We start from the raw sequence: 27,500 nt of genomic DNA, 5'->3' as shown, positions 1-27,500 counted from the left end.
AGCCCTCCCTGCAGCTCTGACCCCTGGGGTTGGGGCTGTGCCTGGGCTCAGCAGACTGAAGGATGTCCTCATGTCCCCTCCCCAAAACCCCTCCCCCTCCATAACCCCCTTCCCCACCCATAATCCCCCTTCCCCATCCATAATCCCCCTCTCCATCCATAACCCCCTCCCTATCCATAACCCCATAACCCCCTCCCCCACCCATAACCCCCTCTCCCACCCATAACCCCTCTCCCATCCATAACCCCCCTCTCCCCTCCATAACCCCCTTCCCCACCCATAACTCCCCTCCCCATCCATAATCCCCCCTGCCCCCTCCATAATCCCCTCCCCATCCATAATCCCCTCTGCCCCCTCCATAATCCCCTCCCCATCCATAATACCCCTTCCTCATCCATAATACCCCTCCCCCATCCATAACCCCCTCCCCATCCATAACCCCCCTCCCCCATCCATAACCCCCCTCTCCCCTCCATAACCCCCTTCCCCATCCATAACCCCCTTCCCCATCCATAACCCCCTCCCCATCCATAACCCCCCTCCCCCATCCATAACCCCCCCTCCCCATCCATAACCCCCCTCCCCCATCCATAACCCCCCCTCCCCATCCATAACCCCCTCCCCATCCATAACCCCCTCCCTATCCATAACCCCCCCTCCCCATCCATAGTACCCCTCCCCATCCATAACCCCCTCCCCCATCCATATACCCCCTCCCCCATCCATAACCCCCCTCCCCATCCATAATCCCCTCTCCCACCCAAAATCCCCTCCCCCCTCCATAATCCCCCTCCCCCTCCATAATCCAGCCCCCCCCCCCGCAGCTCTGCGGAGCAGGGGAGGCTGGGGAGGGAGGAACTGAAGCTGGAGTGGGGAGCCCCCCCCCCACGTTGTCTGGAAAACCGTTCACGCCCCAGGTTGCCTTTGAGCAGCCTCCTTTCTTATCCTGCCTATTAGTCCCTGTTATGAAGTGTTAAGTATTAAAAACATAAAAGGTCTTTTCCAGAAATACTGCGGTGATTGCTTGCACATGCCCCCGGGCCGGGCCCTGCCGCAGGGGTGGGGGGAGGGGGTGGGGAGGGAGGGGGAGGGAGGGGTGGGGGGACCGCCCTCCTCTTCCCCCGTCCCCAGCTCATCTGTTCTCTATCTGATGCTAATAGTTTCGGCGTTTAATTTCCTGAGACGTCCTGCGTCCGATTGAAAGGAAAAGGAAAACGCATTTCTGTCCCCCCCCCTCCCTCCCACCCCCTCCCCACCCCACACCTCTCCTCTCTCGCCCGGCCCTTTTTCTGTCCTCCACACTTCTGGTGATACGTCCCTCCCCTTTAAGTGGCTATGCCCTGCCCCCTACCTAGTGACCCTTTGTAGGGTGCCCCCCACCCCCCCGCCTGCGCCCAGGAAACCCCCAGAAGCAACCAGGCTGCCCAGGGGAAATGTGTGGGCCTCCATCTTCTGGGCTGATATGGAGGCCATTATGGACGGCCACAAGAAGATCTTTGAATCCGGGCGCCAGCACTCACACCTGTCATCCCAGCTACTCAGGAGGCTGAGATCTGAGGATCGAGGTTCAAAACCAGCCCGGGCAGGAAAGTCCGTGAGCCTCTGATCTCCATTAAACCACCAGAAAACCACTGGAGGTGGCACTGTGGCTCAAGTCGTAGAGCACTAGAATTGAGTGAAAAAGCTTAGGGACAGCACCCAGGCCCTGAGTTCAAACCCCACGACCACCACCACCACCACCACCAAAAAACAGGATCAACTTTATTCGCAAGGAAAGTAAGACAGAAATGAAACCAGGTTGTACCATATTTGACACCTGCAAAAATGTTTCCAAGAATTGCATCATAGTCTATAACGTACACGCGATGCACGAGTATGTGCAAACTGAAGAGGATAATTCTAAAATCCCAAGGCTTCATTGCTAAAATAAATAACAAAATGATAGAGTAAACAATATAATAATAATAATAATAATAATATAATAAAAGAACTCATCAGGTCACACGGTAGCTCGCAAAAACACATCTGTTGGATAAACTAGTGGCGATGAAGAATGTTGTACTGCAGCTAAAAGACAGACAGAGGAGTGTGTCCATACATACAGACGTGTGTGGCTGTCCTTTATATGTGTGAAGTCAAGACTTTCCACGTATGGATGGAAACACTCAGGCAGACTGGCCACCGATCAGCGTCCCACACTCTGTCCACACAACAGAGAAACAAATGAAAACGTTTTGCTTTGGTCTCTCTTCCTTTCTCCCTCACTTCCTTCCTTTTTCCCTTCCTTCCTTCCTTCCTTCCTTCCTTCCTTCCTTCCTTCCTTCCTTCCTTCCTTCCTTCTTCCTTCCATTCTTCTTTCCTTCCTTCCTTCCTTCTTTCCTCCTTCCTTCTTTCCTTCCTTCCTTCCTCTCCTTCTTTCCTTTTTTCCCTCCCTCCTTTATTCCTTTCCTTTGTTTCCTTTCCTCTCCTCCCTTCCTTCCTCCCTTCCTTCCTTCCCCTCCCTTTCTTTCCTCCTTCCCTTCCCTCCCCTCCATTTCCCTCCCTCCCTTCCTCCCTCCCTTCCTTCCATTCTTCCTTCCTTCCTTTCTTTTTTGTGGATCCTGGGGCTTGAACTCAGGGCCTGGGCGCCGTTCCCAAGCTTCTTTTCACTCAAGGCTGGCACTCTACCACTTGGAGCCACAGCATCACTTCTGACTTTGTCTGAGTGGTTCATTGGAGATCAGAGTCTCACGGACTTTCCTGTCCAGGCTGGCTTTGAACCGTGATCCTCAGATCTCAGCTTCCGGAGCAGCTGGGATACCAGGCGGGAGCCACCGGGGCCCGGCTTGCTTTCTCCTTGCTGCATTGGGGGCTGAGCCCAGCGCTGGCGAGACCAGCTTTCCACCACTGGAGCCACACTCTCAGAGGTGGCCATTTGCCTTGTGGGTTGTCACTTCCTGCCAGTAACACTGGACGGACAGACAGACAGGCCTTGAATCACAACCAGCGCCCCCGGTGAGAAGCGATGTGGTGTAACCTTCAGGGAGAGAATGGTCTTGCTAAGGGTAGGATAGAAGCTTCTAGACTGCAGACACGTGAAAGCGTTGTCCCCCGTGCCTCGCCAGCCTCCCCTGGCCCTGACCGCCAGCCTCTTCTCAGCACCCAGGACCTGGAGGTGATCACCACCCGTCTGAGCCTTTGCCACAGGGGATTGGACGCTCCGAAGCGCCATTCCCCCCTTTTTCAGGGCTGTCTGCTATTTCCCTCGTCTGTGTCTCCTCCTGCTGCTGTGTCTAGCCCATGCAGTCTTCCTGGTCTGTCCGTTGGGTAGACCCCCTGTGCGTAGCGGGTACCACCCCGGAGATGTCGTAGGAAGGGCCCAAGCACCCAGGCAGTGGTGGCTCCAACGTCCTCTCCAGCCTTGGTTTCCATGGAATCTGTGATGGGTGTAGGAATTTTCTCTGAAGGTCACAGCCAAGGTCACAGCCAGTGCCTGGGGGCCTCGAAGGAGCCTCGCTCCAATCTCCTGACGCAAGATGGCCTCCCTTGGGACTGTAAATGATGTCACTGGGATAATCAAGTGTGTGTGGGGGGGGGAAGGGAGGGAGCCTGGGGTAGGCACTGGGGGGGGGGCGCGGGGAGGGGCAGAACTCAGGGAAGGAGATGTTACCAAAGAAGGAAGGAGAGAGGAGACACGGGCGTGTGTGTGGGAGCAGAGGTCACATGGAGGAATTCTCTGACCCCAGGCCCCTTGCACGGTCCTGTGGGGCTGAATTGCTTCTTTTTGCAAATGGCCAACTCTTGAGCGCCGCAGGCTTTCTGGTTTGTCTTGTGTCGTGTAGCCATCTTGTAGAAGGTCAGCCAACAGTCCTTGCTTCTGTTTCTCTCTTTTTTTTTTGTGACAGTCTTGGGGCTTGAACTCAGGGCCTGGGTGCTGTCCCCGAGCTGTTTTGTGCTCAAGGCTGGTGCTCTACCTCTTGAACCACGGCACTCATTTTTTGAGCAGTTTATTGGCGGTAAGAGTCTCACAGACTTTCCTGCCCCGGCTGCCTTCGAACCACGATCCTCAGATCTCAGCCTCCTGAGTAGCTGGGATGACAGGCGTGAGCCACCGGCACGCGGCTCTGATTGTGTGTGTGTGTGTGTGTGTGTGTGTGTGTGTGTGTGTGTGCTGGCCCTGGGGCTTGAACTCAGGGCCTGGACACCATGCCTGAGCTTTATCACTCAAGGCTTGGTGCTCTACCCCTTGAGCCACAGCTTCACCTCTGGCATTTTGGTGGTTCTTTGGAGATCAGAGTCTCACGGACTTTCCTGCTCACGGGCAGGCCTTGAACCTCGATCCTCAGGACTCAGCCTCTTGTGTCATTAGGATTATAGGCGTGAACTACCAGTGCCCAGCCTCATTTCTGTTTAGAGGAGGTCCTTAGGAGTCTGATGAGGTCAGGAGGACCAGGGTTTGAGGCTTGCTCAGTTAACATGTTTCATATTTCAAACAGTAGCTGGGGAGGGTGGCATACACCCGTAAATAAAACAGGAAGATCACGGTCCTGGCTAGCTCAGACCAAAAAAAAAAAAAAGAAAAAGTAAGACCCTAATCTCAAAAACAAGAGTAAATAAAGGCAAGGGGCTGGGAGTCAGTAGCTCACGCCTGTCATCCTAGCTACTCAGGAGGCTGAGATCTGAGGATCATGGGTTCAAAACCAGCCAGGGCAGGAAAGTCCGTGAGACTCTGATCTCCAATAAACCACTCAGAAAACCAGAAGTGGCGCTGTGGCTCAAGGGGTAGAGCGCCCGCCTGGAGCTGAAGAGCTGAGGGACAGCGCCCAGGCCCAGAGTTCAAGCCCCAGGACTGACAAAAAAGGGCAAGGGGCCTGGCTCAAATTGTAGAGCACCTGACTTGCAAGCCTTGAAGCTTTGGGTCCAAACTGCAGCCCGGCTGGCAAGTCAGTGCTCTAGACTTCCTATTGGACCAAGCTCGGGTTATCTACGTGTGTGACCATGATAAAGACGCTTTAGTTAGATACAAACGGGCGAAACTTGCCAGCCCTTCCATCAGTGGTTGGAAACTAAAACCCCTGGGCTGTGTTTGGTGTATGTTTGGTGTAGCGCCTCCTCCCTTTAGCCTCTGGCTCGAGTCCCGCAAGTGTTAGCCTTAATCTCCTTCTGGAAGGTCATCTCGTTTTCTGTTCTCCACCGAGTACCCAACCAGCAGCCTTGGGCACGGGGCGTCGGTTTCCTTCTCTCGGGTTCTAGAATCCCTCGTGGAGAACCTGTGACCTTCCTCCACCCCACCGGCCACGTGTCTCTGTGTTTCCTTTGCTGATCCAACCATTTCAGTGTTCAGGTCCCCAGATCCCAGCTCAAGTCCCTGCGTAACTCCCTCCTGTGACAGCGTCCGGCCCGCCGGCGTCACGACCTTGCTAATTATCTCATCTCTATTAGCACCCACCTTTCCATCTCCAGCCTCCGATGCCCCCTCCCCCTTCAGGGTGGGGGTGGGGGTGAGCTGTAGAGTTTTATACCCAGCTCATGTTTCCACTCAACATTCCCCACGGTGGGTGTCTGAAGAGTCTCAGAGGAACGCGCCCCCAGTGTGAATGCTTACCTTTCCCTCCTCACATCTGAAAGGTCAGAGCTCCAGGGCTTGCTTTTCTGAGGCATGCAGGGCACATGTGTGTGTGTGTGTGTGTGTGTGTGTGTGTGTACACATGTGTGTGTGTGTACACATGTGTGTGTGTGTGTGGTACCTGGTGTTAGGTGATGGTCAGAGATTGCCTGTTAAATGAATCTCACAGATCTCAGCCTCCCGAGTTGCTAGGATGACAGGTGTGAGCCACCGATGCCCGGCTTGGTTATTTCTCTGTGGGTGTCTGATGAGACTTTTCTTAGAAGCTAGGCTTTAAGGATAAATTCTTTTTTTTTTTTTTTTGTTGGTTGTGGGGCTTGAACTCGGGGCCTGGGCACTGTCCCTCAGCTCTTCAGCTCAAGGCTGGTACTCTATCTCTTGAGCCACAGCGCCACTTCCGGTTTTCTAGTGGTTTATTGGAGATCAGAGTCTCACGGACTTTTCTGCCCAGGCTGGCTTTGAACCTCGATCCTCAGATCTCAGCCTCCTGAGTTGCTAGGATTACAGGCGTGAGCCACCGGCATCCAGCTAAGGACAAATGCTTAAAAATATTTTGTTGTTGGTGTGGACTTGAACTCAGGGCCTGGTGTTGTTGCTGAGTTCTTGCTCAAGGCTGGCGCTCTACCACTTTGAGTCACACCTGGCACCACTTCCGGTTTTCTGGTGGTCAGTTGGAGACCAGAGTCTCACGGACTTTCCTGCCCAGGCTGGCTTTGAACCGCGATCCTCCGATCTCAGCCTCCTGAGTCGCTGGGATGACAGGCGGGAGCCACCGGCGCCCGTCGAGGGCTAGAATTTTGACCTGCCAGGATGGACGAAAGGAGAGGAATGGTACCTTACCCCTAATCCGCCCCCTCTCTCCCTTCTTCTTCCCCCTAGCTGCTGTATCAGGAGTGGGCACGCTATGGAGTGTTCTACAAGTTTCAACCTATTGACCTCATCAGGTGAGTCACAGGTGGGCGCGTCTCAAGCTCATCGTGATGCAGATCCTGCCATGTCCGTCTCTGCTCCTGAGGCTCCTGGGGGCCTCCTATTACAGCAAAGGTGCCTGTCTACCTCCCCGTGGTGTGTGAGCCTCGTGGACTATAACTCCAGCAGGACTGGGTGGGAAATGCGGGTGGTGAGGGGCAGAAGATGATGGAGTTGATTCTCTTTCTTTTTCTTTTCTTTTTTTCTCTTGTGCCAGTCCTGGGACTTGAACTCAGGGCCTGGGCACTATCCCTGAGCTTCTTTCATTCAAGCCTGGCGCTCTACCACTTGAGCCACAGCACCACTTCTGGCATTTTGCTGCTTTGTTGGAGACAAGAGTCTCACAGACTTCCCGGCCCGGGCTGGCTTTGAACCTTGATCCTCAGATCTCAGCCTCCTGAGTAGCTGGGATGCCAGGCGTGAGGCACCGGCCCCTGGCTTGGAGTTGATCCTTATGACTTCTACTTGAGGTCTCTGGATAGATCAGCGCCGGTCCCTCTTCCTGTCTGATCTTTGGGAGTGGACGAGTTCCCTCTCATCTTTGATTGGCACCATGGGAATTCCCCCATCTTCATGGATGGAAAGGTCCTCTGAGAGAACTTTCTAGAATGAAGTAGACCTGAGGTGTGCGTCTAAGGGGTCCCCCTCGAGCTGGAAGGCTGAGTGACCACACTGGGCAGTGGAGGGTTTGGAGACCGGGCTTCTGGTCCAGATGTGGCCACCTGGGGGATGCCAAGGTCTCTTTGCGCCATTGCTTCTTTGGTCTTCAGGGTCCTGAAGAACCTCAGCTAGGAGGCTGACTTGGTAGATCATGGCATTCAGGAAAGACGGTGCAGGGGCAGAGGCTGCGGCGTGGAGGCTGCCGGATGGCATCGCAGGAGATGGTTCAGTTTCACATCACCGTCTCCCTCCCCGTCTGGCCTTCCCGTGTCTCTTCTAAGAAGGGGACTCGGCCTGCATGCACCCCAAGCCAGCATCTGGCCTGGCTGATTGCTCTGGGCCGGGGGTTGTAGCCAGCAGCTGTGAGAAGGATCAACGCCGGAGGGGGAAATCCCACATTCCTCTCGCAAGCGGCAGATCCGCCTCTCGGGGACCTGCGGGGTGCACGGGGTACCGTTTTGTGTAGCTCTCCCTCCACCTTTCCTGCCACCAGCTGCAGGGGTGGCCCACACTGTCCCCCCCTTCCCCACCTCCCCCGTGGGTGCCCGGGGCATGGAAAACTCCACACGCGCCTTTCGAATGCACACCCCACCGTCTCTGGGCCTCGGGTGCAAATCTGGGGGGGGAGCAGGTGTCTTTTCAGCTTGGGGAAGGGAGGAGCGGGGGGCTGCGATCGTTTCTCAGTGGGCGAGACTCTCTCTGTCCCCTGACCGCCTTCTATACCTGGCCACCTACCTAGGCTGCTTCCTTGGTTCTGGGTGTGCTCTGATCTCTCTCTCTGCATCTCAAGTGGCCACCCACCTCTGTGGCCTACTTTTCTCCATCCAGATCTCTATGCCAGAGAACTCCATCTCCCCACCCGCGCCCTCAAGTGCAGGTGACCTGCCAACCCGCTAAGTGGGAAATGGCTCCCATCTGTGCTCCGTGTAAGGCCACAAGAACAACCCCACCTGCACGGGAAGCCGTGCCTTTTAGGGGCCCGGCCCTGCTCTGGGGGCGCTGATGGGTTTGGAGAGCTCCAGATGGGTCTGGAAGGAGCCCGGGAAGGGCTGGAGCGGAGCGTGCGGCCGGTCCAAGGCGCCGGCATCATGCCATCTGTGTGGGGAGGAAGGGCCGCGGCTGGCGGGGCGGGGAGGGGAGGGGAAGGGCGGACTGGGGGCACAGGTAGGGGAGCAGAGCCAGGAATGCGCCATGCAGGGCCCTGGAGGGCTGGCATTGAGGAAACTGAGGCACGGGCAGACATTATTCATCCCCCTCAGCTTCATGTTGGCCCTGTCTCGTTTCCTGTGTGTGTGTGTGTTTATTGTTGTTGTTGTTGGTGGTGGTGGGTCTTGAACTCAGGGCCTGGGCGCTGTCCCTCAGCTCTTCAGCTCCAGGCGGGCGCTCTACCCCTTGAGCCACAGCGCCACTTCCGGTTTTCTGGGGGTTCCTTGGAGATCAGAGTCTCACGGACTTTCCAGCCCAGGCTGGCTTTGAACCGCGGTCCTCTGATCTCAGCCTCCTGAGTAGCTGGGATGACAGGCGGGAGCCACCGGTGCCCGGCTTTCTGTGGTTTTGTCACAGATTTGGCCACATCCCCTGGGGGCCCCCAGAGCCTTCCTTCCCCTCCCTCCCTGAACCTGGATCCCGCCCTCCATTTGTGGGTCTCCTGTCACCAGCTGCAAGGACCCCCTGGGCCCATCACTCGGAGGAGAGAGAGAGGAGACAGAGGTCTGTCAAGTGACTCCTCTGGAATTCAGGCAGGAGGCCCAGCAGAAGTTTCCAGAAGGCCTTCAGGACTCACTGTCCGTCTCCCCTGTGGAGAGCCGCTTCTGACCTGGCTCTGTCTGAGGATTGATTGCTATGTCCTCCTCCTCCTCCTCCTCCGGGAAGCCTTCCCAGGCGGGCCGGTGTGAGGGTGGACGGCAGGTAGAGTCCGGGGTCTCAGGTAGAGGTGAGGGGTTGACCCCCTTTCCCCCCTCCAGCGCCACACCCACCGTCCTGGGAGGAGCCAGGGGCCTGGCAGTGGGGAAACATCCCGGACACCACACAGCAACCATCACAACAGATAGCGAAATTTAATTAGGCCGGCACACCCTGTCTCTCTCTCTCTCTCTCTCTCTCTTTGCCCCTCTTTTAGAAAATGGAAAATCACAGCCTTTTGTGGGCTTGGAAATCAGAGATTAAAAGAAAAAAGGGGAGGGGAGGGGAGGGGAGGGGAGGGAAGGGAAGGGGAGGGAAGGGAAGGGAAGGGAAGGGAAGGGAAGGGAAGGGAAGGGAAGGGAAGGGAAGGGAAGGGAAAGGGAAGGGAACCTTGCACAATTCCCCAGCTTGAACTACTGCTCTCTTCCTTCAACACCTTCCCCAGATCGTCTCCAGGCTTTCCTTCCCCGGGCTGGCTTTGAACCGCCATCCTCAGATCTCAGCCTCCCTGAGTAGCTGGGATGACAGGCGTGACCCATCAGCTCTCTAGGCTTGCCAACTCTTAAGGGTGCCACCAAAGGCTAGCGCTCCAGGGTCCTATGTTGTAAGTCACAGAGGTGGGATTTGAACCTGTGATACTGCAGCAGCCTTCCTGGCTGGCAAAGGGAGCCCTAAAATCAGCCAGACGAGAAGGTGGGGACCAGGCCCTGGGGAGGCTGGGGGCTGGGTTGAGGATTGGGGGCTCTCGCGGGAGGAGGGAAAGGCATAGTCCCTGGGATCACTGGCTCTTGTGAGTTCACCAGTAAACAGCACAGACCAGATCAAGTTGCCTTTTACCCTAAAGGATCTCGAGCTTTTCTTTAAACAAACCAACCAACAAACCCGCAACCTTTTTTTATTAGCGTAAATGAATTGTCCAAATGGGGTTTCATTGGGACAGTTATGTCCACTTATAAAAAGCCCTTTGATCAAATTTACTACATCGAGATCAAACATCCTTCTCAGCCTTGGCCTCTTCTCCTGACTCCTTTATAGAATTGTTACAAAAATAAAGGTGATGGACAGAGGGGCGACAGTGACTTCAGTCAGGTTATGATCGCTTTGCTCTTTGGGACATGTCCCCCCTTCTCTCGCTCTCTCCCCATTTCCCCCCCTCCATTTCCGGGGTTTATTTCATTACATATTATGTTATACAATCAGAGGCGCACAGACATGGTGCCTTTGTGGTCCTCTCCTAAGAAATTCTACTCTGGTCTCACCGTGTGGGAATACCCGGAGTCTTCTATCACTGATCACACCCCCGTGTATTTCAGATCTACCCCCCACAGAGGAGAGAAAAACATGGCGCCGTTCGTGTCTCTGAGCCGGGCTGACCTCGCTGAATGTGATTTGTTCTGGGTCCCTCCTTTCTAAGGGTGTTCAGCGCGTTTCCACGCGGTGCTTTTGTGGGCTGGGCCCCCACTGGGAAGGAACTGGGGTTTGCGAGTTTTGTTCTTGTTTCCTTCCGAGACCAGGACTGGAATTCAGAAGCTGACACTTTCTCTCACCGGCTGGTGCTCTACCACCTGAGCCACGCCCCTCCCAGCCCTGATTTTTGTGTTTCACGGGGGTGGAGGGGTGAGATGGAGGGTCTGGGGAGAACAAAGGCTTCCCAGAGATGGACTAAGATGTCCCCTGCCCTGCAGAGGGGACTTGGGGACAGTCTGGGAGTCAGGACTCGGAGTCCAGAGACCGTTTCTCCCCCGGCGCCCAGGCCACGGATGTGTGCGTGGGAAGTCCATAATCATCATCACCCACAAACCACCTACCCCATGCCCGTGCTGTGCCAGGTCTGCCACGCCTGGTGTGTGTGGTCAGACCAAATCATCACAGCACCGAGCAGCAAGGAGGACAACCCCAAGGCCTCTCATCTGCCTGCTTCACTCCACCGCCAAGAGCGAGCAGCCATGCTGTGAGGGGTACAGACAATGCCCGAGGAGGCTCCTGAGTGTTTGGAGGCAGTGGGGGAGGGGGGCGCGCGGGGAGAGCCGGTGGCTGTGTTGGGCCCTCCGATGTGAATTCGAGGGGACTTCTGGAGCAAAGCACACTGGTCTTGTCCCTTAAGGTGGCTTTGCCATCGGTGATGGGAGCTGAGGGATTTGGAGGTCTAGAAGCATTCTCAAAACAGCCAGAAAAGCCAGGCACCGGTGCTCACCCCGGCTACTCAGGAGGCTGAGATCAGAGGATCCCGGTTCAAAGCCAGCCCGAGCAGGAAAGGCTGTGAGACTCTGATCTCTAAGGAACCACCCGAAAACCGGAAGTGGCGCTGTGGCTCAAGGGGTAGAGCGCCAGCCTTGAGCCGAAGACATGAGGGACAGCGCCCGGGCCCAGAGTACAAAAGAAAACAAAAAAAGAACTAAGAACACGTGGGTCATGCACCAGGCCACGCCCAAGCCGCCATCCTGCACCTGGGCCCCTGGAGTCTGCCGATTGCATTCAGAGCAATGACCTGGGAGGTGGACGGTAGATGGACTAAAGATGGCAGACGGGGCGCCTTAATGTGGGAGTTTGCACCCCGCCTCCTCCCTTCACCCACTGGGCGCACCCCCAAATCCCAGGCTCCCTTTCTTTCTCTGACCCAACTCCCTGCCCTCACGTCCTCCGCTTCTGCTGGCCTTGGCCTCGCTGGCTCTGCCCACATCTGGAACATTCTGTCTGAGTGGAGCGTGTATGTGTGTTTTCTCGTCGAGACACATGGTGTGTATGGTGGGGGGAGGGCTTTAAGAAATTCCCTGGCACGTGGAGAAGATCGCGTGGCATCTCGGGGGTGGCGGGAGGGTTGGGTGGCAGCTGTCTGGCCAAGATCTGGCAGGAAGGTTCCAGCTGGCATTCTGGAAAGTTCCGGGTGTCCGGCATGGGGGGGGGGTCCTGCTGTTTTCCTAATGGCTCTGAGATGTCCAAGGTGGTCTCTGTGTGTGTGTGGTGTGTGTGTGTGGTGTGTGTGTGGTGTGTGTGTGTGTGTGTGTGTGTGTGTGTGTGTGTGTGTGTGTGTGAGGAGTGACTGGAAAGCCCCCTGCCTTCCCATCTCCCCTCCATGGTGACCATGGCCGCCATCTTGAATTCCATTGGCCCAGGGCAAACGGACTGGGCTCTGGTGGAATTGGTCTCCAGTGTGGGCCAAGCAAGATGGCTGAGCAGCGAGGATGGATGGGGGGGTGAGGTGACTCCCCACCGCCCAGTCCCCCTGCTCCAGGCTCACTCTGCTGTTCCTCATGATGGCCCGTTGCCTCTCACTGGCCGTCTGTCCCCGCCGTGGGATGGAGTGGGGTTAACTCTGCATAGGTCAAGATGCTCTTTGTGGGATGAAGGGGCAACAGCACCAGACTCGCGGGGAGTGATCATCATCATCTCCTCCTCCTCCTCCTCCTCCTCCTCCTCCTCCTCCTCCTCCTCCTCCTCCTCCTCCTCCTCCTCTTTCTCCTCCTCCTCCTCCCTCTTCTTCCTCCTCCTCCTTTTCTCCTCCTCCTCTTCTTCTTTCTCCCCCTCCTCTTCCTCTTTCTTCTTCCTCCTCTTCTTTGTATTCCTCCTCCTCTTCTCCTCCTCCCCTTTCTCTTCCTCTTCCTTCTCCTCTTGCTCTTCTTCTTCCTCTTCTTTCTCCTCCTCCTCCTCCTCTTCTCCTCCTCCTCCCCTTCTCCTCTTCTTCCTTCTCCTCTTCTTCTCCTCATATTCTTCTTTCTCCTCCTCCTCCTCTTCTTCTTTCTTCTTCCTCCTCTTCTTCATATTCCTCCTCTTCTTCTCCTCTTCCCCTTTCTCCTCTTCCTTCTCCTCTCCTTCTTCTTCTTCCTCTTCCTCCTTTTCTTTCTCCTCCTCCTCTTCCTCTTTCGTCTTCCTTCTCTTCTTCATACTCCTCCTCCTCCTCTTTTTCCTCCTCCTCCTTCTCTTCCTTCTGCTCCTTCTCCTCTTCCTCCTCCTCTTTTTTCCTTCTCCTCATCTTTCTCCCCCTGTTTCTCCTCTTCCTCCTCTTTCTTCTTCTTCTTCTTTATATTCCTCTTCCTTTCCCTCCTCCTCCTCTTCCTCCTCTCCATCCTCTTCTTTTGTTTGTGCTGGTCCTGGGTCTACAACTCAGGGCCTGGCTGTTGTTTCTGAGCTTTGTGTGCTCAGGGCTGGTGCTCTATCACTTGACTCACAGCTCCACTTCTGGCTTTTTTTTTGGTGGTTCATGGGAGATCAGCATCTCACAGACTTTCCTGCCCAGGCTGGCTTTGAACCTTGATCCTCAGATCTCAGCCTCCTGAGTAGCTGGGATGACAGGTGTGTGTCATCGGTGTCTACCTTCTGCTGTTTCTTTTTACTTTTTCTTCTTGTGGGCAAGAAGGTGTTGGAAATGTACCCCGCCGACCGCCCAGCCAGAGCCTGACTCCTAGCTCGGTGCTCCAACGCCCACCCAGCCCCCTGCTCACGGGGTGGGGTGGGGGAGTCTCAGATCTGAAGAACTGACCTCCCTGGTCCTCCAGATCTTTCTCCTCTCCCCTCTTCCCTGCCATCTTCTTCCCACCAATCCCTCCCACCCATCCCACCCTGCGTGACTTCTTACTTTGGCCACGACTGGCCGCCACCTTGGTCCTGCTGTCCTCGGGGGTGGGATGGAGGTATGCATGGAGCCGCAGTCCGGGCGGGGAGCTGGGCCAGGCAGGCAGGCATCTCGATGCCCCAGCAGAGACACAGCCCGGTCGAATTAAAAGGCAGATGCCCAAGAGTTTGAGGTTAGGAACAGAGCCGAGGGGGGCGAGCGTTTGGCCTGGAAGGAGGAGGGGGCCGGGCGGGGAGGAGGCCTGGCGCAGGGCTGGCTGGCGGTGCTCTGCTCTGGGGGTTTGTTTTGGTTTGATTTGTGTTTCCAATTGATGTCTTTCCAGGAAGCGTTCCTGACTTCTTGGATTCTGGGGGGGCAGGGGGATGAGCCAGCCGTGGTGGACACCACATCTGGGCGCGGGGCTTGAACTTGGCAACTGGCCACTGTCTCTGAGCTCTGTCCCCCAGGGCTAGCGCCCTACCATTTAAGCCACAGCTCCACATCTGGCTTGTTTGGAGGTTCACGGGAGATCAGAGTCTCACAGGACTTTCCTGCCCGGGCTGGCTTCGAACCACGATCCTCAGATCTCAGCCTCTCAAGAAGCTGGGATTTCAGGCGTGAGCCACTAGCATTGGGCTTCCAATGTTAATGATTTCACAAGCAACCTATTCCTTCCTTCCCTTCCTCCCTCCCTCCCTCCCTTTTTCTTTCTTTCTTCCTTCCTTCCTTCCTTCCTTCCTTCCTTCCTTCCTTCCTTTCTTTCTTTCTTTCTTTCTTTCTTTCTTTCTTTCTTTCTTTCTTTCTTTCTTTCTTTCTTTCTTTCCTTCTTCCTTTCCCTCCTTCCCTCCCTCCCTCTCTTCCTTCCTTCCTTCCTTCCTTCTTTCCTTCCTTCCTTCCTTCCTTCCTTCCTTCTTCCCCTCCTTCCCTCCCTCCCTCCCTCCCTCCCTCCCTCTCTCCCTTTCCTCCTTCCATCCTTCCTTTGATACCAGGGACTGAACTCAGAGCCTTGTGCATGCTCAGCAAACACCCTACTACTGACCCCCTCTACCCCGAAAGCAATGGAGTGGAATCCTGGCTTTCTGCCCCCTGCACACACCTGGGCCTGCTTGATTCCCGCCAGAGCCGTGGCTTTGGGTCCAGCAGGGCCACACCCCTCTCCCTGTGCGAGACGCCCTCCAGAGAGCATCCTGTGCGTGTGCGAGGTCGCACCTGGGGGGCAGGGGTCCACAGAGGCCCCTCCCAGCCCTGTGTCCAGAGACGGCTCCAGTCTGGTTCTCAGAGCCTCCCCGGCGAGCTTCCACCCCTCGGGGGCGGCCAGGGCCCGTGGGCAGAGCGCGGCAAAGGGACCACCACCCCGCGGCCATGCGCCTGGCCGCGGGCCTCTCCCCCGCACGGGTCGCGCTGACCGCCGCACGCCCCGTCCATCATTCCCAACGACGGCAAGTCCGTTCGCTGGTTAGCGGCCCCTGGAGCCAGAGCCCAGCTTCCCTGTGCCCACGGAATCTTCTATCTTGTTCACCCGGGACAATGTCTTTTTTTTTTTTTTTTTTAATTTTACTTTACTTCAGACTTACTTTGAAAATATTTCAAAGGGGAAAAAAGGACAAAGGGACGTGGTGAGCGTTTACCGTAATGGCTCTTCTAGCAAGGGTGCTTCCGTTCCTACGGGGGTCTGCGAAGACAGGACTGTGCTGCGCCTGCTGATAAATAATCTGTAGATAGAATTGCTATTGAACCTTTCAAGAGCATGTGGCAGGCATCAGGCCTCTACCTCTGAGTACACCAGGGTGTACCCACAGAAACAGGAGGTTTTGTCTGTCTCCTCCCTCCCTCCCTCCCTCCCTCCCTCCCTCCCTTCCTTCCTGCCTTCCTTCCTTCTTTTTTGTCAGTCGTGGGACTTGAACTCAGGGCCTGGGCGCTGTCCCTCAGCTCTTCAGCTCAAGGCTGGCGCTCTACCACTTGAGCCACAGCACCACTTCCAGTTTTTGAGTGGTTACCTGGAGATAAGAGTCTCCTGGGGGCTTTCCTGCCAGGGCTGGCCTTGAACCTCGATCCTCAGATCTCAGCCTCCTGAGTAGCTAGGATGACAGGCGGGAGCCACCGGCGCCCGGCACTGATTGATTGGAGGCATTTCTTCTGAAAGGAGTGATTTACTCCCACGACGAAGTATTCTAGAAGAAAATAGACCTTTGGGATTATTGGAATTGAAAACAGAAGAGGGAGATGGTTTACCTTCCCAAGGCAGTGTTTATTTGGTGTGTGTTAATCCCTCATAAAAAGTTTATCCTGCAGGGAGATGCCTGGAAAGAATGCCCAGCAAGTGTCAGGGCCCCGAGGCCAAACTCCAGCAAGCCGAATTCTACCATGCAAACTCTTGGTTTGATACCACAAGTTCCCGTGATTGACTGGACGGGCAACCAATCAGGTTTCACCTCCTGGACACCCGCATCCTGGAGTTAGAAGGAATGGCCGCAAGTCAGGTGACTGGGCCCTCTGTCTCTGGGCTTTTCCAGTCAGTGTTTGGGCAGCTTTCCTGCATCCTCAAGCAATGCGGAAGTAGCCACTGGAGAGCCACAGAAGGAGGGAAAAAAGTCAGGGGTGTGTCCGCACCTTTGAGACAATTCATGCTCAGACCATCATTCCCCATATCCATGAGTGCAAATATTATATATAAGTGTGTATATATAAATATTATATATAACATAAAATATATAAAATATAACGATTATACACAATATATATTATATAATATAAAATATATAAATATCCCATACAAATATGACATATAATTGATTACATTACATATAATCACATATATAATATATAAGTATTATATATAAAACATATGTAACATTTATATTATTGTAATATAATTATGATCTATATAATGTTATATAGTATATAAATTATTATATATATGTGTGTATGGCTATCACTGTTTTTAGATTTCTCCGGGCCCTAAATACCCATCTTCTCACTGGTTCTCCTGTGGACCCGACCCCTTATTTGGCACACTGGGTAAATATTCCAGCAAAAGAGACTGCTGCCGGTTCCATGGTGCCGGGCCACCTACCATAATTGCCTTCCGATGTTAAGATGTGGGGGGGGGGGAGTGGAGGGGGCGCGGTGGGGGGGCGTGGAGGATAACGGGTATTTAAATTGATGAAATATGGGGTACGATCCCTCTGGAGCTGGAGCCGATCATTTGTTCCTCGTTTATGTGCGCGTTGGTTTATTCCTCCTGGCCGAGAACAGTTAAGCGTAAAATGATGTGCTACTCTGTGTGTGTGTGTGGGGGGGGGTGAGCAGGGTGTCACCCCTCTAAGCCAGGATTGGGGGTGGGGGAGAAGGACACAGAATGGGAGGTTCTTGCATTTGCTTGCTGTCCTGGCTCTGGACCCTTGCTAGTCCGGCCTCGTCTCCATCTTGTTCGTGACTTTAACCCTTCCAGCCGGGCTGTAAACCGGGACTGGCCGGGCTGGTCTAGAACGCGCCACCAGGGTGTTCCGTTACGGAAGCCATTGCCACCGGGCCTGGGTTTTGATGTTGGAATGGGGTCTCCTACCCCTGATGGGAACTATTTGGCTCTGTTTCCAGAGATGGAGACCAGCTGGGCGCGTCCCTTTGATAAGTGAGTGTGTGTGTGTGTGGGGGGGGGGCGGAGGGAGTCACCCCAGACTGTGTTGAAATCGTGGGGAAACGATGTGTCATCTGAGCTTGACCTTTTGGGGTGGGGTGGGGTTGGGGGGGCGTATGGCCTTCCCTGTCCCCCTCCGGCAGCCCCCAAACCCCGGCTCTCGCCTAACTCTCGGTTGGCCGTGAACCCGGAATGACAGGGCCGCGGGTGGACTGGCTGAGCGGCTTAAGAGTTATTTTCTAGAACGTTCCGAGCGTGCTCCGACAAAGACAAACCAAACGGCACTACACAACGCAGTTGTCTGGGCATTGTTGCATTTCCCACCCTCCATTGACTGGGGAAACAGCCAAGGGGGCAGTTGATGGGAACCCCGGGTACCGAGGCCCAGGCCATGGGGGAAATCTCAGTGTCGCCCACCCCAACACAATCCCTGACGGCCCCTCGAACGTCCCTGGCCTCCGTCTCCATTTCCAAAGGGCGGCTGTGAAGGCCGGAGCCAGTGGCTCACGCCCGTCACCCCAGAAACCCGAGGAGGCTGAGGGCCGAGGATCGCGGTTGGAGGCCAGCCTGGGCAGCAAAGCCCAGGAGACTCTTCCATCTGAGCCACCAGAAAACCGGAAGTGGAGAGCACCAGCCTCGAGCCCAAGAGCTCGGGGACGGCTCCAGGCCCTGAGGTCCAGCCCCAGGACCAACCAAAGCGAAGAGGCACGAAGAAAAGGATTCATGGCGTTCACCTTGGTGGAGCTTATGCTCGGAAAAGCAAGTTGGACGCGATTTCCCCTTAATTCTTCCATAATGGGTGGCGTGACTCATCTGAGCAGATGTGACCTTTTGGGTGAAGATGAGACAATGTCTTGTAGATTCTCTTTGTCTCTCTGTCTCTCTGTCTCTCTGTCTCAGTCTCTCTGTCTCTCTGTCCATCTCTGTTCCTCCATCTTTGTCTCTTCTTGTTGTTTCTATCTCTGTCTCCTCTTCTTTTCTGTTTCTCTCTCTCTTTGTCTGTCTCTGTCTCTGTCCTTCTGTCCCGTGTCTATGTATCTGTCTTGTCTTGTTTGTTTGCCTCTCTCTCTCTCTGTGTCTCTCTCTATTTCTGTATATCTTTTTCATTCTCTCTCTTCTCCATTTCTATCTCTTTCTCTGTCTGTCTTGCCTTCTCTGTCCCTGTCTGTTCACCTCTGTCTTCCTCTGTGTATGTCTGTCTTTCTCTTCCCTCTTTCTGTCTCTCTCTGTGTCTGTGTCCCTGTCTCTCTTTATTTGTGTCTCTCTTTTACATTCTCTCTCTTCTCCAATTCTTTTTCATTTTCTCCTCCGTGTCTCTGTGTCTGTGTCGCTCTTCCTCCTCCCTGTTTCTGTCTATGTGTCTGTCTGTCCCTATCTTCCTCTTCTAAGTTTCTGTCTGTCTGTCCCTGTCTGTGAATCTCTCTCTTCTCTGTGTCTGTCTGTGTATCTCTCTCTTCTCTGTTTCTGTCTGTCGGTCCATCTGTCTCTGCCTGTCAAATGATGGCGAGCGGAAGTTTGACGAGGCAGGTAGTAATTTTGTTTGGTTGGGAGCACGGGTGAGCCAGCTGCCCATTCCCATATCAATATACCTGGGGTTGTGAAGAGACCTGAGACCCAGTGCCCTGTGGTCTCTCCCCTGGCAGGGGTTCGATGCCCCCTGGCCCCCGATCTGTTCCGTGGGTAGAGAGCAGGGGCCCTGGCCCAGGGACCTTGGACGTTCACTTCACGGCTGCGTTCTGCGGATCTGTGCGAATCTTTCCTTCCTCTTTTCCTCTGTGCGCCATCCTAGGGCTTGAACTCAGGACCTGGGCGCTGTCCCTGAGCCTTTTTGCTCAAGGCTGGCGCTCTACCACTTGAACCACAGCTCCACTTCCAGCTTTTTGGTGGTTTGTTGGCGATCAGAGTCTCACGGGCTTTCAGGCTGGCTTTGAACCGCGATCCTCAGATCTCAGCCTCCTGAGCAGCTGGGATGACAGGCGGGAGCCATGGGTGCCCAGCTCCTTTCTATTTTTATGCCCTGTGTCACCATGTTTGTATCTCATCACAATTGCTCCTTAGGCTTTCCTGTTTATTTGAAGATCTGTTGTGGGTACAAAGCGCTCACACACACACACACACACACACACACACACACACACACACACACACACACGATGTAAAATGGCCCAGAACCACCCAGCGATCTATGGCTGTGGCCAAGACACCCCATGTGGCTTTAATCACCGCATACCATCAACTTGGACACCCGTGCTGTTCACTAATAAACAGAACATTTAAACATATTCATTCTACTCATTGATTCTTCTTCTCCTTCTCCTTCTTCTTTTAACAAATTGAATTGGCCACAGATACCACCCTTGCCTTTTTCTGATCTCAATAAATACCCTCTGGAAGTCACAGGCCTTTTTTATTGTATTTTTATTAAAAAAGAATTTTTTTTTTTAAAGAAAACCATTGACTGGAGATGTTTGGCCTAAGGAGAGACCCCTGAGATTCCCTTCTAGGGTTTTATTAAAAATCGACAATAGCTGCAGATGGTTTGAAGCTGGGCAGGCTCGAGTCTAACAGCCTCATGGACCGGAGACCTGAGTGTCTCTCTTGCTCGCTGTGTGGTCTTGTGCAAGTGGCTTGACTTCTCTGAGCTACTCCCTTCGGACACAGAATGGCCTGGAAACCACCTTGGGGGAAGAGCAGGGGGCGTGGAGGGATTTAGAGGTCTGAGAGAAGAAGTGGAAGAGGATTCTGGAGAGGAAAGGGGGAGTTGTGGTGATGGCGTTCCAAAGGGAGAGCTCTTCACTTCATTCCCGGACGCCATCTTGAAGTGGTGCTCCAGCATTAGATGAGATGCTACTATCCCCAGAGACCTTCACCGGGGGACCTGGGACCAGGGCGGTGGGAACCCGCAGAATCGATGCTCCATCCCCTCCCTCTCCCTCCGTGGCTGGGCGGCGTGGAAGGCAAGAACGCCAACGGCTCCAATGGCTCCATCTTGTAAATCTTACCGGTGGACGGGTGTTTCGTTTGGGGGTGGTTTGTTTGTGTGTTTGCCTCCCCTGTGGATTCTGAAGCTGTCTTCCCAAGGACCAGTGAACAGAACTTCATACAACGAAAGAACCAGAACCTTCCAGAACCTTCTCTCTGACATCCTTGGACCTGCCCACCGCCCAGCTGAAGTCCCCCACAGAGCCCTTTCGTGTGATTCTCCGAAGGGCCCAGGAGAGGCTTGACCGTGGTTCTCGGTGTAGGGGAGGCCGGGAAGGCAGCCACAGGACCCTGCCGGCCCCGTGGGAGTTGGAAGTCCAGGTTGAGCGTATTGAGTTATCTTTCTATGTTTTTGGTTATTGTTTTTTTTTAAATTATTATTATTATTTTTTAATGCCAGCCTTGGGCCTTGAACTCTGGGCCTGGGCACTGTGATTCTCTTTTCTCAAGGCCGGTGCTCTTCCACTTGAGCCACAGCTCCACTTCTGGCTTTTTGCTGGTTCATCAGAGACAAGAGTCAAGAAGCCCTTATTTTCTGCCCGGGTGGGCATTGAATGATGATCCTCAAGACCTCAGCCTCCTGAGTCGCTGGGATAATGGGTGTGAGCCACCGGCACCCAACTCCTGTCTTAACTTTAACCTTTGAAGTGGAATAAATGATGGAGAAAGAAGTCTTGAGACTTTTCCAGGCTGGGGAAATGGCAGAGGGAAAACTGCCAAATTCTTCTCACCTCTGAGTCTGTGACCAGGGTCTCCTGTCCCATGCCCGCAGTTAGAGCCCCGAGTTACCGGCTTATACATCTATGAACAGCACCCAGTTTTGCATATCTCCAGTGTGACTTGCACAAGCTTTGGCCATTGAATTAGTTGCCAGCATTTAAAGAAATGAAAGTACGGACACGAAAAGGGGGAAAAAATGGTATAAACACTTAAAGAAAAAGTAGAGATCAATTGATTTCTGCTGGTAAAAGTTCTTGGTCTGAGACTGGACCTCGAACTCCGTACCTGAGATTCCTGCCAGCTGAGGTGACTAATTCAAAATGCTCTTGTGTTTTTTTTTAAAAAAAACCATCCAAGTATTTAAAAGAAAAGACCAAAGACAACACACAGACGTTTCATGCTATCAATGGCCGTACCAGCATGGCTTCTGTGGTACTCCACAAGTTTTGATGTGTGGTATTTTCATTTCCACTCAGCCGGAATATTTTCTAATTTCCGTGGTGCTTTTCTTCTTTGATTCGTGGCGTGTGGAGAAGGCTGATGTTTAATTTCCACATATTTGTGGATTTATTTGTTTTTCCAAATATCGTTCTGCTGTCAATTTTTAGTTTGGTTTAGTTGTGCTCGGGGAACCAAATATTTATTATTTCAACCTTTAAAAAAATTGGTTTATGGATCGGAATACGGCCTGTCTTGTGGCAATGTGTATTGGAGAGAGAGAGAGGGGGGGGGAGAGTGTTGTGTATGCCTTGGGTTGAATCTAGGGCCTCATGCTCTTGCTTGGCTTTCTTGCCCATCGGGTGCTCTACCACCTCAGCCACGCCTCCAGTCTGGCATTTTGCTGGTTACATTCCTCAGAGCCGGAGTCCCATGGACTTTTCTACCTGAACTGGTGTAGAACCTTGATACCCCAGGTTCTCAGCCTCCTGAGTTAGCTAGGATTATAGGTGTGTGCCACGGGCTTGTCTTGTTTGGGTGGAGTAGAACAGAAAAAAATATTCAAAAACTGAGAGCAAGGATAGAAAGATGCTTGGAAGTTCTGGATACATTTAGGGCCTGATGATAGCCATGGTATCATGGCATCTATTTCCAGATACTTCGAGTTTTGTAGGTTCAGTAGGTACAGCGCTCTGTACAGAAACCCACCTAAATAAAGTAGCTTTAACAATAAGGAAATAGCTGGGTGCTGGCGGCTCACGCCTGTAATCCCAGCGACTCAGGAGGCTTGAGATCTGAGGATCGAAGTTCAAGGCCAGCTCACACAGGAAAGTCCTTGTGAGACTATCTCCAGTAAACCACTGAAAAACCAGAAGTGGAGCTGTAGCTCCAAAGACTGCTAGACCTGAGCAAAAGAGCTCAGAGATAGCGCCCGGGCCCCGAGTTCAAGTCTCACAACCGCCAAAAAGAAAAGAAAGAAATAGCACCCATAATCTCATTGTCCACAGAAGACCATCACCTATATTTCATTGAGTTTCTTCTAGTCATTTTTTGGGGGGCGCGGGGATCCTGGTCCTGGGGCTTGAACTCAGGGCCCGGGTACCATCCCTGAGCTCTTTCTGTTCAAGGCTAGTGCTCTACCACTGAGCTAAAGCACCACTTCCAGCTTTTGAGTGGCTCATTGGTGATAAGAACCGCACGGACTTTTTCCTGCCTGGGCTGGCTTTGAACCGTGATCCTCAGCTCTGGAGTCGCTGGGATGACAGGCGTGAGCCACGGGCACCCGGCTTCTTCTAGTCATTTTTTGCTTTTTTTTTTTTTTTTTTTTTTTGGTTTGTGAACACAATCACCCAGGCCCACGTAAATGTGTGTGCTTTGTTTAAAAGAGCTGTTTCCAAAAAAGAAGAAAAAAGGTGTTTTGCTTTTTTTTTCTTCCCGTGGAGGCTGGGTGGTCTGGGACGCGTGAAATGATAATGTGTTATTCAGGTTTGGTAACGGTGCCAGCTTCTCAGGGTGTATTTTTAGTGAGCTCTCTGGGCTGAATTCCCTGTATCTGTCTCTGTCACATGAATGCCAAGACAGGTGTACTTTCAACAACGCGCACTTTAACTCGGAATAAGGCTAGCTACTGATGATGAGGATTGTTGTCAGTCATGAGGCTTGAACTCAGGGCCTGGGCGCTGTCCCTCAGCTCTTCAGCTCCAGGCTGGTGCTCTACCCCTTGAGCCACAGCGCTACGTCTGGTTTTCTGGTGGTTCCTGGGAGATCAGAGTCTCACGGACTTTCCTGTCCCAGGCTGGCTTTGAACCGCGATCCTCAGATCTCAGCCTCCTGGGTAGCTGGGATGGCAGGCGGGAGCCACTAGTGCCTGGCAGCCCTTGAGTCTCTGTGCCCACGTCCCCCTTTCTCCGGGCAACCTTTACCCCTTGGTGATCAGGATACTTGTGCTGACCTTTTGGTAGCTGTGGAGAGGAAAGAAAGTATTATGTTCTTACTCTGTTCCTCCTCCTCCTCCTCTTCTCCTCCTTCCTTCCTTCCTTCCTTCCTTCCTTCCTTCCTTCCTTCCTTCCTTCCTTCCTTCCTTCCTTCCTGTTCCTCCTCCTGCCCCTCCCCCCCCTCCTCCTCCTCTTTCTTTATTCTCCAGAAAGTATTTTGGAGAGAAAATCGGGCTGTATTTCGCCTGGCTGGGCCTGTACACGGCCTTCCTCATCCCCTCGTCCGTGATCGGGGTCATCGTCTTCCTCTACGGGTGTGCGACCATCGAGGAAGATATTCCCAGGTAGGTCAGACGCGGGCTTGGAGTAGCCCCCCCTCCCCCCCCAGGTGCGTTCCGCCTGCCTCCTTCCAGAACCCTCCCCCTCCCTCCCCCTGCCCCTCCCTCCCCCTGCCCCCCCCTCACTGGTGCACTCCTTCAGAGACGCGTGTGGGAGCCCCGGCTTCCGGGCCGGGCGTTGGAGCCATGTGAGCGCTGTGGTCCACCTCCCTTCCCGGCCAGGCCCTCCCCTGCCGCAGGGCGGGGGTCCTGATGTAGACAGGTCGGATGCTACCTGATGCGGGACCTGAGCTCCAGCCCAAGGCCCCGCGTCCGCGTGGGCCGGTAACACGAGAGGCCCGGCAAGCGGGCAGCTCCCCACCCAAGGGAGAAGGCTCAGACTGTGGCCTGGGAAAGTCAGAGAGGACATGGGGCGTGGGAGAGAGGCCCCAGGGGGGGAGAAGTCAAGCCAGCGCCAAGTCTGGATCCTTCCGGGAAGAGAGGCTGGGAAGGGAGGAAGCGCTGCAGAAAGGCATGTTTCAGGGCACTTCACCCCCCGACACTTGGCTTCCACAATTCCACCAGGGCCCCGAGTTACACAGGCCGGTTCACGTCGGCTGGGCGCCCTGGGCCTCCTAGAGTGGAATTCACGTGGCTGGAGTGGACGATTTGTGGAGCTGGTGGTGTGCTCGAACCCAGGGCCGCCTCGTGTTCCATCCCCACCTGCTCTATGACCTCTTCAGTGTGTCACTGGCTTTGAGTCGCAGGGATTTTTGGTTGTTGGTGGGGCTTGAACTCGGGGCCTGGGCGCTGTCCCTCAGCTCTTCAGTTCAAGGCTGGCGCTCTACCCCTTGAACCACAGCACCACTTCCGGTTTTCTGAGTGGTTTATGGGAGATCAGAGTCTCACGGACTTTCCTGCCCCGGCTGGCTTTGAACCGCGATCCTCGGGCTGGCTTTGAACCGTGATCCTCAGATCTCAGCCTCCTGAGTAGCTGGGATGACAGGCGTGAGCCACTGGCGCCCAGCAGATTTGTTTTGCATCGATGTGCATAGGGAAATTGGTCTATGTTGGTTTTTTTCCCCCTTCGTTTTTATGGTGGTGTCTTCTGCAGGTTGGGTCGTAGTAGGGTAATACCGGCTTCATAGAAGGAGTTTGCGTTCTTTCTCTATTGTGTGACACTTTGGTGTTAGTTCTTTTAAAAATCAGGCTTTCTTCCCTGTTTCAATCTTGTTATCAATCGTTGCTGGCTGATGATCTTCCTAGTTTTTTGTTTTCTTTTAGCTTCTTGAATCAATCTTGGAAGTTCCCAGGGTGTCTAGAAACTGCTCCATTTCTCCCAGATTTTCCGGTTTATTGGAGATGAGTTTTCAAACATTCCCTGAAATGATCTGATAGGTTTCAGTGGCATAGGGCACCAAGTCCTCTTTTAATCTCTGCTTTTGTTTGTCTGGGTCTTCTTGCTCTGTTAGTTTGCTCGGCTGAGAGTTTGTCAAGTTTCTTTCATATTTTCCAAGAATCAAGTGTTTCGTTGATCTGCCCCATTGCTCTGTGCCTTTGTCTTATTTATTTCTGTTCTGAGCTTTGTCATTTTGTTATTATTATTAATTTTTTTCCACTGACTTTGGGTTCGTTCTGTTCTTGTTTTGCTCAGACCTTGAGATTAGCCTTAAGTATTCATTTGCCATATCTTTTTTTTTTGTCGGTCGTGGGGCTTGAACTCTGGGTCTGGGCGCTGTCCCTCAGCTCTTCAGCTCAAGGCTGGTATCCTACTACTTGATTCACAGCGCCACTTCTGGTTTTCTGGTGGTTTACTGGATGGAGATAGGAAAGACTTCAAAAAAGTACTGTCTATTTCTCTCTATAATCTATCTATCTCTACTATCTCTATCATCTATCTCTAATAGCTATCTATTATTTATCTAGCTTCATTTATGTACCTATCAGTCCATCTCTGTCATCTATCAATCTCTTTCTCTACATCTATCTGTCTGTCTGTCTGTCTGTCTATCTATCTCTCTATCTATGTATCTATCTGTCTCTCTCTCTATGTCTATCTATCTATCTATCTACCTGTCTATCTCTGTCTGTCTGTCTGTCTATCTATCTCTCTATCTATCTCTCTGTCTATCTGTCTGTCTATCTATCTGTCTGTCTATCTATCTATCTATCTATCTATCTATCTATCTATCTATCTATCTATCTATCTATCTATCTATCTATCTGTCTGTCTGTCTGTCTGTCTGTCTGTCTATCTCTCTGTCTGTCTGTCTGTCTCTCTCTCTCTCTATCTGTCTATCTATCTATCTATCTGTCTATCTCTATCTATCTGTCTGTCTGTCTATTTATCTATCTGTCTATCTCTCTATCTCTCTGTCTATCTGTCTGTCTGTCTGTCTTTCTATCTCTGTCTATCTGTCTGTCTGTTTCTCTATCTATCTATCTATCTATCTATCTATCTATCTATCTATCTATCTATCTGTCTATCTATCTCTCTATCTATCTGTCTGTCTATCTCTATCTGTCTGTCTGTCTATCTATCTATCTATCTATCTGTCTATCTCTCTATCTATCTCTCTGTCTGTCTGTCTGTCTGTCTATCTGTCTACTGTCATCTATGTTTCTCTCTTTATCTCTACCGTTCACCTCTATCTATTATGTTCCTTCATTTCCTCTAGCAGCCTATGGTAGAGATAGAAACTGGGGGAGACGGGCAGGGCTGGTCATTATCTCGCTCTTCTTCCTAAGCAATGTATTCACTATACTGGGTCCCCATAAACCCCCGAATACATAGTTGGGACCAGGACTGGGGCCGCCCGTCTGTGAAACAGAAATGTACTTGGAGAGGGTTAGAATACAGACCCACCAGAGTGATTTCCCCACAAGTGAGAGACTCTCGAGCAGTGGAAGAGTTTACCTTGCTTTTGTAGTCTTCCCTAATCCTGTTTTCTGGTGAAGATTATCCTATTAAGTGGAGGTAGGAAAATCTCCATCCTACAAATGGCTGTGCAGACGCCGGAGGCCACAGGATTTCCCAGACAGTTCTCTTCTTCCTCCCCTGCCGGTGGAGCCATTTACTGTGGCTTGTTTTAATTTTTAAAATTATTATGATTGTTGTTGTTATTTGTCGGTCGTGGGGCTTGAACTCTGGGCCTGGGCGCTGTCCCTCAGCTCTTCAGCTCAAGACTGGCGCTCTATCCTTTGAGCCACAGCGCCACTTCCCATTTTCTGGTGTGCTCATGGGCGATCAGAGTCTCACGGACTTTCCTGCCCAGGCTTGGCTTTGAACCGCGAGATCCTCAGATCTCAGCTTCCCGGGTAGCTAGCATGACGGGTGTGAACTCACCAGCATCTGGCCCTTACGGGGTTTGGATCGACTCAAGCAGAGATTTGGAAGCTGGAGACCACCAGGGGTGGGGGGACCCCCGTGTTGCCCGCGCCAGGCCCCGAGGAGCACCCCCCGACCCAGTTCTCTCTGTCCACCGCAGCAGGGAGATGTGCGACCAGCAGAATGCCTTCACCATGTGTCCCCTGTGCGACAAATCCTGCGACTACTGGAATCTCAGCTCAGCCTGCGGCACCGCACGCGCCAGCCACCTGTTCGACAACCCGGCCACGGTCTTCTTCTCCATCTTCATGGCTCTGTGGGGTGAGTGGGCCTGGGGGGGGGGCAGGGAGGGCTTTAAATAAACAGCAGCGCTCGGCACCTTGGGGTTACCGTGCATCCGGGAGCCCAGGACCATAACCCCAGAGACTCAGGAGGCTGAGATCTGAGGATCACAGTTTG

General features: G+C 53.2%; 1 protein-coding gene across 1 annotated transcript in view; it reads left to right on the top strand.

The window, feature by feature from the left end:
- LOC138821914 (anoctamin-2-like) overlaps window positions 1-27,500 on the top strand; it is a 124,892-nt gene that overhangs the window by 28,242 nt on the left and 69,150 nt on the right. The window contains 3 exon segments of the mRNA XM_070014362.1: window positions 6,485-6,549; window positions 23,606-23,740; window positions 27,202-27,362. Coding sequence (XP_069870463.1) covers window positions 6,485-6,549; window positions 23,606-23,740; window positions 27,202-27,362 — 361 coding nt within the window.

This window comes from Dipodomys merriami, unplaced genomic scaffold, assembly GCF_024711535.1.
Source record: "Dipodomys merriami isolate MVZ:Mamm:240054 unplaced genomic scaffold, mDipMer1.0.p SCAF_961, whole genome shotgun sequence".
Taxonomy (NCBI): Eukaryota; Metazoa; Chordata; class Mammalia; order Rodentia; family Heteromyidae; genus Dipodomys; species Dipodomys merriami.
The sequence above is the reverse complement of the archived record's forward strand: the minus strand, read 5'-3'. Positions and strand labels throughout refer to the sequence as shown.